Genomic DNA, 15473 nt, shown 5'->3' on the forward strand with positions numbered 1-15473 from the left:
AACTAACACAAATATACAAGATTTCAGCTTTAGTTTAATAATTATATTTGCACATGCTCTGCAAATGCCATACATTTGTGGTCATTTTAATTGTCAGTGTGTTATGTGCTGTTCTGATGGACACCACCATGTTTTGACGGACACCGCTCAGCAGAGAAACTGCGGAATGCTTCAGGGTGTGGATATGTGCGTTCATTGCATATCTGCCTCTTCCATGATGAAGCTGTGTGTATGTGAGGGAGACTGACCTCAGAGAGGCTACAGGCCCGAATGAAGCTGTTGCAGTGGCGTTAGAGGCTCTCCTCCACTACTAGTTGCGTGAGGAGAACAGACAGAAGGGGGCTGAAGGCGCTATAGTGGAGAGCAAAAAGTGGCGAAGCTATGGCGCATGGGATTGAGAGGGGTGGTTGCCGGTGGAGCGACGGGGGGTTAGATAAAGGAGGAGAGGCCTTAAAACAAACCGCTCTCATCTAAACCCTCTAAGAATGATCTGGAAATGCAGAGGCTTAACCGCGCTGTGTTGAGCCAAACTCTCATTTACCACCCTTGTTCTCCTGCTTAATGTTGCCTCTTTGTCTGGAGATATTTGCACATATGCATATCAAGGCCGTGTGTGAATGTACTCCGCTACATGCTTTTGTGCACCTTTTTGTCAGCTGTGTGGGAGTGTGTTAATTCATGACCCAGGGCGAGAATGTATGTCTTCTTCACCATTGTTTGAAGACAAACGATCGCATGTGTGTGTGAGTTCGTGCATCAGCGCATTTGTGCTGTATTCATTATGGTTGCCACCTAATTTAGCATGCACATTTGTGCGAGCCAGCCTTCCCGCTGTACGTGTGTTTATGCAGATCTGTTACCCTGTTATTTTTCCTCCATGTCCTTGCTGACCCTTGTTAGTCCTTTGGTCTTGTGTAGCTGCCCATTATCTCTGCGCTGGCTCCAGTGAAGAGGAAAACTCATTTGTTGCAGTGTGCCTGCACATCTCTGTTTTTTTCTAGTAAGCATCTGATAGAGTGCGACATTCATGAGGTTCTGCATTAACCTGAGCAACCACAAATGTTCACAGTATCATATAATGTTACGATAAAATTCATATACAGTGCAGAAATGTTTAAATCAGATTTAATGTGATGAAATGGTGGATACAGCAACTGTGGAGAACTATTCACTCAGATTTGGTTTGGCACCACTGGATCCCAGTGTTGGTACAGGCGGATTTATTAACTACATCTATTCAGTGTCAAAATATTCAGGGCTTTTTTTATGACATTAAAAGCCTGTTAATTTTAGCTTTTAATCAATCATCTTATGCTTTGATTTTCTTCTGTCTCAATCTGTCCACATATCCATTCATCCCTCCCTTGCTTCTTGATTTCCTATGCTGCTCTCTTGTCTGTCTTTTAATTCACTTTTTTTTTTACAAACCATTATTTTTTAACCAACCTCCCTCCCTTCCCGTCCCTTCAAGATTGTAACTTGAAGGGACGGGATCAGTCGTGGTTTACCGGTGACACTAGTGGTTACCATGGTAACAGGAAGTGCGGTTTAATGCCACAGCAAACACTTGTGGAGCAGCTACGTTGTCAGATGTGCAACAGATGAGCTGGTATCTCTTTACAGTGCTACCACACAAACTCATGTTTTGTTTTTAAAAATGAAGTTATAAATTCTACAGTTGACCATGTGTAGTCAGTGATCTGCATTCATGCTGCACGCTCATGCAGCGCTCGTATTTTTCCACACTGCATTAGAGGACGGTGGAGTTACATTGATGAGAAGTTGGAGGTTGACTGTTATTTTTGTGACAGCTCCTGATTCTTGCCTTACTCCTTCGCAGTGGGCAGAGACATGCCCAAACTAACGCCCTTCTGTGTACATCAATCCAGCTTATGATTCAAGCCACCACATGGGTTGCATTTCACTACAGTCACATAACCAAGACCCAATATTTGATATTTCAAGTCGACCTCTGCCAAAATACAGGGGATCTACACTCTGCGTTGGGACTATATGCTTCCTGTGTAGAGTCAGACGGAGGACTGATTTGGCTGCTTTGCTAACATTGTGCTCTTACTATGTGGGCTGTGTAGACATCACAGCATTTCCCACAGAATTAATTCAATGTCTAGCGGTAATGGGAGTGCATGCGCAAAATGTATATTTTTGAAGTGACAGGTACACAGTAAAGAGTAAGAGTGAAAGATAAGTGCTTGGTTGAGAGAAAGAACTGCATTGATGCCACAACTGCAGCGGAAACTATGAACTCTGATTGTCTGCGTGGATAGTAAAAATGTTATGGCCCAGCGTGAGCATGCTGTAGTGCGAGAGAGCAGCAAATAGCGCTGCACAAACCAAGTTAGAGATTGCTAATGTGATAAAAGCCAACTCGCTAACTGGCTAACTCGCTAGCAGTGTGTTTTTCCTTTATCATACTTTGTTTGCCCCCGAAAGATAGAGCAAAACGATGGTAAAGCAGATATGTGAAATTAAAAGTCGGCCAAAATAAACGTCCCCCATATCTTGAATAGAATTCAGGATTTCCCTTTTTAGAAACATTTTGCATAATGTAAGTACATTAGGCAACAACATAAATAACATAGGTCTAGTTGTTTTTAGACATTTTTACGAAGAATTGCTAAATATTATATCTTAAAATTTGTCATCATTGCATGAAACAGCTGTGAGCAACTGCAGACATGATTTATTTTCCGGCTCTGGCACCACTTGAGCTCAGTGTTGTTACAGGCTGTCATTTCAGCTCCATCTACTCTGTGTCAAGATGTTCCAGGGTTTTTACTGTTCCTGTCTCAGTTTGCTGTCAATGATCAATCATATGATCATTTTATCATCTGTCCATTTATCCTCCATCCTCCCATTTCTTCCATCCTTATCCTTCACTGCTATCCTGTCTATCTATCCACTTTCTCCAGTTTTTAACTCTTGTCTTCTCGGTCCTATCTCCTCCAAACCCCTCCTCCCTTTCCCTCCCGTTTTTCACATGTCTGCCGCCTGTCTCTTTTCTCTCCATCTTCCTCCGTTTTTCTATCACTCTCTCCCCTCTGCTGATCCCTCTGGCTGATCCTCAAAGGGAACCAAGAGAGTGAGTGGGACTTGAAAGAAAGAGAAGCGTTGCGCTCTACCCAGCAAGGTCGTCCCTCGCTTGACTGAAATGCAGCGAGGGAAAAAAAACAACACACACACACATACAGCACAAGGGAGAGGAGGGCTTTTCTCTCTCTCCTTTCTCTTTCCTCCACCTCTCTTCTCTCCCATCACTCCTGAGCTGTTTGATATCTCACTTTTACTCTCCTTCAGCAGGGGCTCGGATCTAAAAGCTCTCTACGCAAACTCGTAAGCCCCCTGAGCTACAGTGTTTTACCTCTATTTCTATTCCCTCTTCCTCTCTCTTTCTTGCTCTTTCTGTTACTTTTTCTTCCTCTGTCTTCAAACAGACCGTCACTGTAATGTTTTTATGCCTTACAGAGGGGGAAAAATGATGTTGAAATACCCTGACAGACACCCACATTTTTACCAATAATGTACAGTTTACGTAGAAGGTTGCATTCGCTTCTCTCTTTGATAGAACTGTTCCACGGAATTTGCTTCTTTTTCTGTACAAATTATTGATTATGAGAGGTCAAATGGGTGTTACTCTGCTTAGAGAGTTACCTGCTTAAGATTCAGTTTTCTTTTGTTATATAATGTTTTATGGGGCTGCAGAGAAGATAACAACTGTGAAAGACATGGTGTCACGTTGTGTAGCTCGTTCTGATTTTCCCTCTATCTTTCAAACTAGGTAAGACAATTAGATAATTTAAGAAAATGTGGTTTTCTTTGGGGGCATTTGGGGTTAGAATTTGTTGGATAGCTTAATTTAACAGTTTGTGTTGTGAGATGTAGCATGTTTGCAAGGAATCTAGTATCCCAGGGGAATGGCATAGTTTTGAGAAAGGGCAAGATCAGGGTCACTTGGCTCAACTGGGAGTCAGTTGGGAATGTGCTGTTTCTGGTCTTTATACATTTCAATTAAAGACATGAACATCTGTTTATGATAACCATCACACACTGGAGTTTGATGATACTGTCACAGTGAGCCTGTTCAACAGGAAACGGCTCACAGTCCTGTTTTCGACGGGCTTTTTAAATTGGTTCGTTCAATTGTTTTTAGTTCTGAATGAAAGGTGACTCAGACCACGGTCCAGACCAACGGAGCAAAATGTATTCAGAGCAAAAGAAGTAGTCTTGTTCCGGATCAAACAGAATTGGTTTGGTTGCAGTGTGAAAACTCTTTCGGAGAGTTTGGACTTTTAGACACATTGGGAGGTGTTGACGCAGTGTTAAACAATAGAAGAAGAAAAAGAAGCAGAAGTCTATCCAGAAACTGAGTCGCTCCAGCTTGCAGGATTGCTTGCATCACATCCAACAATATCGTAATGATATTACAGTATTTTCTCCATTTAAACTTGAAGAATACTATCTGCTGATTTGACAGCATGACAACATCAGACATACTGCCATGTTGGACCTTCGATTGTCTATTATGGAGCAATAGTACCAGCAGCCATCTGCAAACCAATCATTGTCAAGTATAGGTAGATGCAGTCCGAGTAGGTGAAGATGACAGGACATGCGTATGTCACACAAAAGTCGATAATCTGCTCTCTACATTGCAATTTGAAACCAAAATTGGATCAAATGTTTACAATGTAACAAAGATGTGAACCTTGATCCGGACCGTGATCCCCAAGAACATTTCAATTGTTTTTCAACATTCTCCCTCCTCCTCAGACAGTAAAGTGTTTGATAGCCAGAGATAGAAATAAGAGAGGCTTCTACGAGACAATAAACTGGCATTTGAGAGTAATACTGACAAAGTGTACAAGAAAAGCCAGCAGCGTCTCTTTTGTCTCAGGAAGCTCTCTAAGTTTCAGTTTGACAAAAGCCTGAAGACAATGTTTTATTAATCTTTAACTGAGTCTGTGCTCACTTTCTCTTTTCTCTGCCAGTATCAATCTCTCAAGGTTAAAAGCAGAAATGTACTCAATAAGGTCTTTCATATCAGCAGCAGGAAATGGAAACTCAAGTGGATATATACAACTTACAGTTATTTACGTATTCTTTATATCAAATGTTTCACCCTCCTCAGTTTATAGGTTTTCAATAATTGGTTTTCAGTCTTTTTTTACCTATTTAATTTTGTGCTGTATTTATGTATTTTGTATTATGGTCTAAGCGTTGTATTTATGTGCCCTGTGTGCATCCCAGTGCTGCGTAACCAGTTGCACCATGGGGACTAATAGTCATTGACTGATTTACCAGATTGAGCAAAGGTTTTCAGAAGATGCAGATCAAACATATCTGTCCCAGTGGAATAACATCAATCTTACACAAAGCATCAAACTATTTCTGCCAAGGCAACTTAGTCTAGAGGATCCTTTAGGCAACACTGTTTTTACATCATTTTTTCACATTCACAAAAAAGCTGTGTGCTCCAGAGGGCATGGAAATTTGTTTTAACAGAAACAAGCTGCGATTGAATATTACACTTCAAGCTAGGATGGCTACGACTGTAAGACACTGTCACTTATGTTAGGATATTAGGATTCATTTGCACTCTCATTTGTGTCAATGTCATTAGTTTCAATTAAATGTTTTTTGCTCTGTTTTACTCTCCACCTCCTAAGGGAATTATCTGGCTCTTCAGCTGCTGAATGTTCATTTAGCCAGTTCACAAATTTTGTCTGTCTTTTATTGCTGAGCATTTAGTGGACAGTGGGGTTTAGGAGCTTTACTGCTAAAAACTGTTTGTTACTATGGTGAAAAACAAAACTGATGAGTGGAAAACATTAAAGCTGTGAAAAACAAAAACTAACCAAAATACTGAGCTGAAAGACACTAAATGTCGTTAGCGCATTAAGGAACACCAGTGTGGGTTCATCACTACGAGCAGCCATTTCCACATAGTTGCTAAAACACATATTTTTTCAAATTTTCATTTGAAGGAACCCAAACGTAAGATTTAATTCATCCTTCATGTTGCATTGCTCTTTTAGAGCATTTAGCCAGAAGTGTTTCTTCAAGCACCTACCAGCAGCAGTAAAATACTCATTAGCATGTCTTATTTAGGTTTTATTTGTACCAGTGAAAGATTTGAGTAAGTGATGAGATTGTGTCCGTGCAGCTCGAAGCAGTTTCACAGAATTTCTTTGTTTCATTCGCAATCATCGTTAAGAACCACGTCTGCAGTTTTTTTTTTATTTCTATCCACATTGTGTGTTTTTATTCTCCTTCTCCAACTGTTTTATAACCAGACCCATCGCTCCTTTCATTTTCACTTTTGCTTCTCGTTTACCTGATTTTACTGTGCCCATGAGATGAGTTGGATACATCTCTCCTTCCCCCAGAAAACCTGCTGCATTGCATAAAAGAATCGAGTGGGCACCGTCTCTGCCCCCAAACCAGATTTAGGAGCCCAGAAAAATCAACACAGAGAGACAGTTTTAGGCTGCAGTGCACTAATGTTTGTGTATCTGCATTTGCCTTTAGGTGCCTGTGTGTGTGTGTGTGTGTGTGTGTGTGTGTGTGTGTGTGTGTGTGTGTGTGTGTGTGTGTGTGTGTGTGAGCGTGAGCGTGAGCGCACGCATGCACATTTAAGCGCACATGCTTGCCTGCCTCCTGATGTGTGTGAGTATCTGTGTGTGCCTGTGTGGGTGTACAGTTTGTGTGTGTCCCTTCTCCAGGGTCTGTAGAGGTGTTGTATAGTCTTTGAAAATCTTTGCATTGCGATAAGATATTTTTCAAGGTTTTGTGAACATCTTGTCACAGTCGGAAATTGTCAGTCTGATAGCATAAATTCACCCCTAACCCAGCGAACCCACTCAGCAATCGAAAACATCAGCGCAGACACGTCTCTCACTCTCAGCATCTCAAAGCATTCTGCCACTTCTTCATCCTTGTCACCTTGAACACTTCTGCATTATGTTGCTGCATGAAGTGAGTTTGGTGATGCGGCTTTGTTATTGGTAACACATCCTTCTCAATATGTAGGCCCTTGGTTCGAATGCAAAAAGTGTTTTTGTGAAATATCTCCACTGAATCCGTCAATAAGAAAGAAGGCTGTCGTAAAGAGACATGACTTAAATATGTCATTGGAAATTCAGATAAAATTTAAAAGGATTACATCAAATCAGGTCACCATGCAAGATAGAAATCATACAAACATATTTTATTGATTGTCATGTTAGTTGTCAATGTGTGTGTACTGTAAAGAAAAAAAAAAGAGGCTTATTCTGTGGTGGTCAGTGTTAATCTTGTGGCACTGAGAAGTTAAATATTTTATCGGTCCTTCATTGTGGTCGAGGACACATTTGTGTTCACACCGATAAAGGATGTGACCACCTCCAAATGGGGTCTGGGTGATTGGATCACATTTGCGCCTCAATGTTCCTTGGGTGCATTCACACCTACAGACCATGCACTCTATAAATACTACACAGGTGTAATGGAAAAGTGATTTTTTTTTTTCTTGTTTCACCATGTATTGGACTGCATGCAAACAGAGAGAAGCTTGTATTTTTTTATTCTTTTAATCTATTCTGTTCCATTTAACATGTGTAACTAGCAATACAGCTCTGAGAGTCCGAACGCATCCTGTGTAGACACAGATAGAGGACTAAACTTCTGCTCTGCTAAGGTACCTTCATTATGCAGGCTGTGTTGTCACAGTGTTAGGCTACTAAAATCATATTGGTTACACAAACGGAAGGATCCTGTTTTGGAAAGAAACCTTATTCTGACTCAACCAAGCACTTGGAGTGCCTTGCCATTACTATAAAAAATGTCACCATGCTCTGGTTGCTATGGGTAGATGTTAGTGCTGATTACAGGCATGGACTTTAGAAGGAAAACATATGAACTATGTTGTCAAGTCAAGTGAAAATCTTGCTGACACATTCATGTTCTGCAACTTAGCAGATACGTTCATTAAAATATGTTCTCTCATTGTTGATGAATTATGATTTATATTTCTCACAAAATGTATAAGCTGTTACAAATTATTAGTATATAAATGCAATTCATATGAGAAATGGTTGCTTGTGTTGTTCAAACTGTGTTATTTTGTGATGTCAGTGTTATTTCAGTTTTCTGGACAAGGACGTTTTAAGGGAGTGTAAGTTCCACGGATCCAGCTTATTCCATCAATCAATCAAACTTAATTTGTATAGCATCTTTTAAACAGGCTTTATGTAGATCAAGGTGCTTCACAAGTAACTGATGAGCCATGGGTAAGACAAAAACAATAAAATAAGTAAAATTTAAAAGCTATAATAATAAAAAGGTAAAATAAATAGAAGAAAAGGGTCAATAACAGGGGATAAAATGTATTAAATATAGTTTTATTACAAGAAAGGTCAAATGGAATATAATTTACAACATAGATGCAATAAAATACTGTCTGTAAACCCTACGCAATCAAAAACTAGGCCAAAGAGGTTTGGAGGTTGCGTTCAAAGATCTCTCAGGTCGTCAGGCAAACTGTTGCAGTGACTTGGAGCATAAAAACTAAAAGTTGCCTTAAAGTAAGTAAGAAAAAAAGAAAAGAGAAGACACCAATGTACAGACTTTCGTCTGTATGTTCCCTCTTTTTCTGTCCTGGTCAGCACTCGGGCTTAAGAGTTCAGAATCAGCTGCAGCTGTTTTATGACATTTTTAGGCAGGAAATTGTGATTATACAACAACATGCAGGGGTGTACATGGAGCTCACGTGGCCATGAGCACCCCCCCCCCCACCAATAAATTTGCCTAGTAGCCAGTGATGTTTGATGGGTGTAATAGAATCATTTTTTTCCTGTTTCTCCAGTATTCTAGTGAGAGTGTTCAATGACTGTGGCTAAAGGTTCTGATTAATCTGGATTTCTCCAAGTGGATGATGAATACAAAATTAAAGAAACACTCAGCTTCGTTATGCAAACGTGGTCACCTCATAACAGAAAGGTTACTGACTCCTATTGACATAAGCCAAGAGAGCCTTTACAGTGTAACAGTAGAGGAATAGGATGTTATTTAGTCTATAGAGTCAACAAACAGAGTCATATGTGGACCTCTAAGGACCCTCCAGGCTTTAGGAAATGAAGGAGGCAATCAAAATGGAAATGTTCCTGCTTTGAAACTACATTTGAATCTCCAAACAGTTCTACTTGGCCTTATCTTTCACTTGGGTAATGAATCATGTCTGCCCTCTTTACAATTTTGCCTTTATCTGTTCTCACGCTGTCACTGTACTGTCATACACACACACCAGACCACACCACACACAAACAAATAAACTGAGCTTCGTCACCATCCACCTGAGTCACGCAGGATAATCTCAGTGCTTGATGAAGTCACAGGCAGCCCTGTCACTGTACAGTGTGTTTGTTCACATGTATGCATGTATACAGTCTAGTGTAAATATGTCATACAGTAGGTTACATTGCTCAGAGGGGTTGTGCTCGGCGGCACGTTGATGACTGAAGTGTGTGTGTGGGCAGTGTTCAGAGTGGTGTCACCAGTGGAGACAGAAGCGGGGACTCTTCAGGGTGCCACTTTGAAAGTAAAACACCATTATGTCTCCATTCTGAGCCCTCCCACAGAAAGCTCAATTTAAAGCAGTTTAATACTCATACTGGAGTCGCATAACACTGTACAATAAATTCTCAGAAACACTTTAGGCACTATTTGCAAATGGCAATTTTAACCATTACACAACAAACTGTGCAAATATTCAAGGTTATACTGTGTTTGTATCTAAAAGTGGACCGTATTCAAAACGTGCACTCAGATATCGTTCTTCTATCGTGTCTATGGTGGACCTTTTCTTAAGATGAGCACCCACTGTTTGTTTAAAGGGGAACACTGCTGGTTTTACACATTTACAAAGGTCAGTGTTGTAGTTGTGAGTAGTACCACTGAGCCTTTTTAAACAGCTTTATAATGCCTTCTCTAGCCCAGAAGCAGCTGTGCCAAGTCCAAGAAAATATTTAATCAGTATAATAACAGTTTGGACTTGACTACAAATTTATAACACAAGAAGGCTCCGCTACAAACCGGGGGTATGGAGTTTGAAAGACGAAAAAAAATTAACTGGGCAGAGAGGCTCTAACAAAAGATGATATTGGTTGCATCATGAAGACTTTATGATGAAGTGTTTCTGGAGCCTGACCCACTTAAACTTTAAAATACAGTGCATGTGCCCAGGCGCATTTTAAGGGAGCCCCAGGTAAGAGGGACCTGATGGGGCCAAACCACATTGTTCCAATCTGCCAATTATTGTATTTTTATCAAATTTAATTAAACTTAATTTGCTGCCTTTAATTTTCATCTTGTCTCAACAAAAATGCCTAACACTGTTTACAGTCATGGGTTTGAATCCACTGACAGTGGTGTGTCGATCATGACATGAAGGGAAAGGTTTGACCTTAAGGCTCGACCAGTTGGTAACCGCCGTCATATAATTTTAACATGTTGAAAGACCTTTTGTCTGTTGCACATGAACCCAGTGCCTTATCAGTCCTCCTTCAAATGAGTACTCCAGAGGAAAAACTGCTGAAATACAAAGTGCACCACATTTGTTCAATTGACACAAATGACTGACAAACACTCCACCGTCTATTTTGTGCCTCTGTCCGCATTTCCATCTGAATGATTAGGAGCTATTCTTAGATCTGTGGGAGGATAGATGGGCATCATTTAGATTTTCCATTTTCAAAGGCTTCTCTCCTCATCGCTGTAAGCTATTTTTCAATCGACCATTTGTCGGCGCACGGCAAAATGCACAGGATAATGCTAATTGTGTGAAAAGCCTTGTGTACATGGTGGCTCTGGAGTTTCTGAGAAAAGAATCATTTTGACAATGAAAACAGCTTCACGAGTTTGCATGGCATCGCAGTCTCAAAACGATTGAAATAAACACTGTTAACATATTTCAATCTTTGAGGATGGATGTGATTCTTATCTTTAGCTAAATTAAAATTGACACCATCACAAAACTAGATTAGATCAGCTCTTTCCTACACAAGGCAAGCAGTAGTTATTTATTCTGAATGAATGTGCATGTAGACTCGTCCGGCTGCTTGTGAACTTTCCCTGACCCCTGTTAACACATCATTTTTCCTGTAAACTTTGTGGGTTTTGGTCATGACAGTAAGATGTTGAAAATCATGAGGTGCTCCACCTTTCTCCTCACAACTCCCACAACCTTTCTTTGGGAGTCTGAGCATTGTGAAATTCTCTAGATTTCTTTGTTAGCTGCTGCTGATCAGAATGACAAGATGTGGAAACTATTTTCACATACACCACACATCTGTGGTGTATGTGAAAATGTTATGATGATGTTATCCATTGGTGGGATCAGGATTCTGGTTCTGTTACTCACTGTTATGTTTCACCTTTTAATACACAATTACAATTTGCACATCATAGACTTTCTGATCAACTAAAGAACAAGCCTCAGGGGCTGCATCTTAACATATGTGATCTTTGACATTTGGAAAAATCGTACAGGATGTGTGCTATTTACATGCATCATGCACGCTTAACCTGGTAAACGTCTGTCATCCACATCAATGTTTCTTTTAAAATGACATAGGAGTGTCTCTAAATGTCCTGAGACTGTCCTGCTCTAATGATGAATGGAATAAAAATAGAAAGCATTGGAAGAAATCCTCTTCTATGTGTCTTAAAGTGAGCATTAAAAGCCAATAAGCGGTTCCTTAAGACCTTTAACCCATCCTCAGGGTATTCTCTTTGTTTTTTGCCCCAGATCAGAAAAAAATGAGGGAGTGACTACTTCGCTTGGTTAGTCACCGGGGAGCTGCAGCAGCATGATTAAACAAGCATGCACTAATCACTAATGGAGCTGCGCTGCAGGATTGAATCAGGACGTCAAAATAATATAAGAACGAGTGAAGGAGGATGATGATGCCACAGGCACAAGTCACGTTATTTTAAACTACAGAGCAGCAAATTCATGTTCTTAGTTCAAATTCATTTCCATAAAATCAGGTGGTCACATATAGTCCAAGGATCTCTAAATAGAGCTCTGTGTTAAAAGTAGATACATGGCAATGATCGGGGCAGGTGTACAAAGGCATTTCGAAGCTCTGAGTGTTTCCAGGAGCACAGTGGCCTCAATAATTATGTAATGGAAGAAGTTTAGAGCAACCAGGCTTCCTCTTTTGGCCGTCTGTCCAAACTGTGCAACTGGGAACAGAGGGCCTTATTCAGAGAGTTGACCTAGAACCCAACAATCACTCTAACAGAGCTTCAGATTAGAGAAGCTGCTGTAAGGACACAGCACTAAACCCATAAGGCCTTTATGGTCAAGGGGCTGGACAGAGAACCTTAGACCTTGAGGAAATCCTTGAGAAAGGATCTTGAAGAAAACCTGCTCAAGCAAATAGCCAAGACAACGCCAGAGTGGCTCTGGTAAAGGTGTCTGATAGCCAAGTGCAGCTTTAGAGTTACCCAAGAAGACATGAGGTTGTAATTGATGCCATAGGAGATTATACAAAGTACTGAACTAAGAGTCCAAATATGTTTGTATATAAGTATGAAAGTCTCTGAAAACATGTTCTTACCTGATCGTCACAGGTTATTGAGAAAATGTTCACTGTATTCATTTAGATTTTACTAGTATAATATGAAAAATGATGAACAGTAATAACAATGAACTTGAAGACTAACTGCTAACTCTTTTTTTTCATTCAACCAGTGCTCTGGGAGGCTCCTCTGCACTTCATATCCCAGCATTCCCCAGTGGAGGATGCCTAATTGACTATGTCCCTCAGGTGTGCCAGTTACTCACCAGCAAGGTAAAAGGTGTTCGCTGTTGCTCACACACTGTTGTTAAATATGCTCTGTATGTTGTGTCACTGTCTTCCCCTCAAAGAAGTCATTTAGCCATTAGCATTGGGGTTTTCATTATTTCACATTCATTTGCAACATTTCATGTCTTGGTATTTTGATTAAGAGCAATATTCCTTACCCTCCATGTGAGTGTGTGACAGGTATGTGAATTATTTATTGCATATCTGTAAGCATCGGTGCAGGAAGGCATGTGCCCACTGAGGGATGGGTGCGGTAATCTGTGTATGTGCACTCAAGCATGTGTATCTGGCCTGTGCCATCGTGGGCGTACTGGCCAACCTCCATAGGCTGTCTGAGCGCTCCCTGGCCTCCGCAGGTTGACAGGTAGATATGCGGTGTAGACACATTGTAATGCCACTTCCCTCGGGAGAATTGCCCATCACCCACAGTCTCCCATACACACAGGCAGATACCCGCCATCTCTCCCTATTCACCTGGACTCTGACCAGCATACTCGGAATGTCTGGAACACTCGTGTCCCTGACTGACCTCAGTGTCGCTGATTGTTTAAGTCCACCAGTGTCAGAGCTGCTCCCTCCACCTCCCTGAAAGAGCCACAGCTTGTGTTTGGAAAGGCATGTTGAAAAGCAGAGTCAATAGCAGATACAGGCACCATGACACAGAGGAGAAGGACTGTTTGCTCATCATGTCACCACCAGAGAGCAAGTGCAAATTCAAGACATCTACAATCCACATCACTCATCAGTCCTGCATTGATTTCGAGGTGGGCCACTGGCTCCTTTCAGCAAGTGTAATCAGTGCTATACAATATGCTGTAGCATTGTGAATCATCAGAATCTCTAGTGTATCAGTGCAGCTAAGATTGATAGAAAAAGTGTTTGCTGCCTTTTAAAAATGCACTTTCCTGACGGTATCGCTCATCGTATCATTGATATAGCAACCGTTTGGCTCTTCACGTCACCATGAAGCTGTCATTGTTGTACATCAGACCTGGATGTCAAACTGTTATTGGCAGTTGTTGCCTCATATTTATCAAGCAGAAACACACTAAAAGAAAAAGTATCACTTGTATAGCATGAAGTATAATTTTTTTTTAACAAGAGTAACCTGAGCTTTGCCAGAATAAGCAGAGGTACAGAAGCTGTACGAGTAACAAAAGACACGGAGCATTATTCAGCTTCCGCACATCTGATGTTGTGTACGGTATTTATCAAATGAAGCTGAAGAACGGTAAAGGATAAGAGACATCATTCTAAAATTCCTGGCAAACATGCATGCAGTCTGTGCAAGGACAGGCTGTGCAGTGGGTTTTTTATATTCATTTATCAGTTATTTCCTCCCACTTATTCCAGATGCTATGATTGTTTTGACAGAACTACTGCCACATACCTCAGCTGTGAGTGTTATGGGTGATGGCGGCACCTGGCATCTGCATTACTCAAAAAATTACTCATGGAAATCAGCTTCAGAAGTTAATAGGCCCTGTGGGCATTTCAGTCCTCTCCTCTGCGTGTGATACATATGTAATTTATTTGCTTAAGACAAAGAATCAATCAATCAGACTTCAATGTCATACTTTCTTAGCTTGCATGTCGTATTTCCTCAGTCAAAAACAGATAACAGATATTTTATCAGTCGCAAGAAAACTAAACTGATGCCAACAGTTTTCTCGTAAACTGCAGTGCCTAGAACAAACTGACCTTGGCCTGTGGTGATGCTGGTTGCAGATTTCTTTCTCAAACTGCAACCAGATTTTATATTCAGTGTTTTTCATAAGAAGAATTTCTTGATGCATGCCAGCTATTTCAGAGGTCTGTTAAGCAATCAACAACACCCCTCACTCCCAGGTTCACAGCTTTTCAAAATAAATGCTCTGTAATTCAACTCAATATAAAGCATGGCGGCAACAAAATGAACGTTGTGCTTTTACTTTAAAGGGCCCATATTTTACACCTTTCTGGGATTTAATTTGAGGTATTGGTCCTCCTAATATGATATATCAGTGGTTTAAAGTCGAAAAAAACGCTGCAATGTGTATTTCCATGTCCTCTCTTCTGCCTCTCTCTGGAGCAACAGAACAGGCTGTTTTCACCTGCCTCTTGAGCCCCTCCTCTGATTGGCTAACTGCACTTTGAGTGACACGCAACCAGGCCTATCACCGGTCTCATTCTGGCGCATTGACGATCTCTCTGGTAAACCAGCTGAAAGTCACATTATGTTTGGATACAGCTATAGAAGAACAGCCACATATTTACAGTAGGTTACAACAGGGTGTTTCTTAACTGTAAGTTACACCGTCCTCATGTTTGTTCAAGTGTTAGCAGGACAGTCGGCCAATGAAGGAGTAACGTCCCGAGTTACAGTACGGAGTTTCAATACACCAAGCAGACATGTTGCTGAACATAGCGACACGGCACGTCAGAAGAAATAAAGCGTAACCGCTGGTCTCGAACAGTAACGTTCTTAGGAGGAATGTGCACGGACACATTCTCTTCCTTGCATCCCTCCACGCTGCGGTGTTTCTTCAGTGTTGTTGTTGTGGTTAGCCTGTGGTAGCTAACAAGCTGCTAGCTCAGCGACATGGAGGAGTGGTGGGTTCAGAG

At 41.0% G+C, this 15473-nt stretch overlaps 1 protein-coding gene across 3 annotated transcripts in view; it reads left to right on the forward strand.

Annotated features, from left to right (window-relative positions):
- The window catches only part of babam2 (BRISC and BRCA1 A complex member 2), a 79242-nt gene that overhangs the window by 54301 nt on the left and 9468 nt on the right, over positions 1 to 15473 (forward strand). For all 3 annotated transcript variants that reach the window (XM_034576607.1, XM_034576608.1, XM_034576609.1), the window contains exon 8: positions 12755 to 12854. In XM_034576607.1, coding sequence (XP_034432498.1) covers positions 12755 to 12854 — 100 coding nt within the window. The remainder of the gene's footprint in view (positions 1 to 12754; positions 12855 to 15473) is intronic.

This window comes from Hippoglossus hippoglossus, chromosome 22, assembly GCF_009819705.1.
Source record: "Hippoglossus hippoglossus isolate fHipHip1 chromosome 22, fHipHip1.pri, whole genome shotgun sequence".
NCBI classification, from domain to species: Eukaryota; Metazoa; Chordata; class Actinopteri; order Pleuronectiformes; family Pleuronectidae; genus Hippoglossus; species Hippoglossus hippoglossus.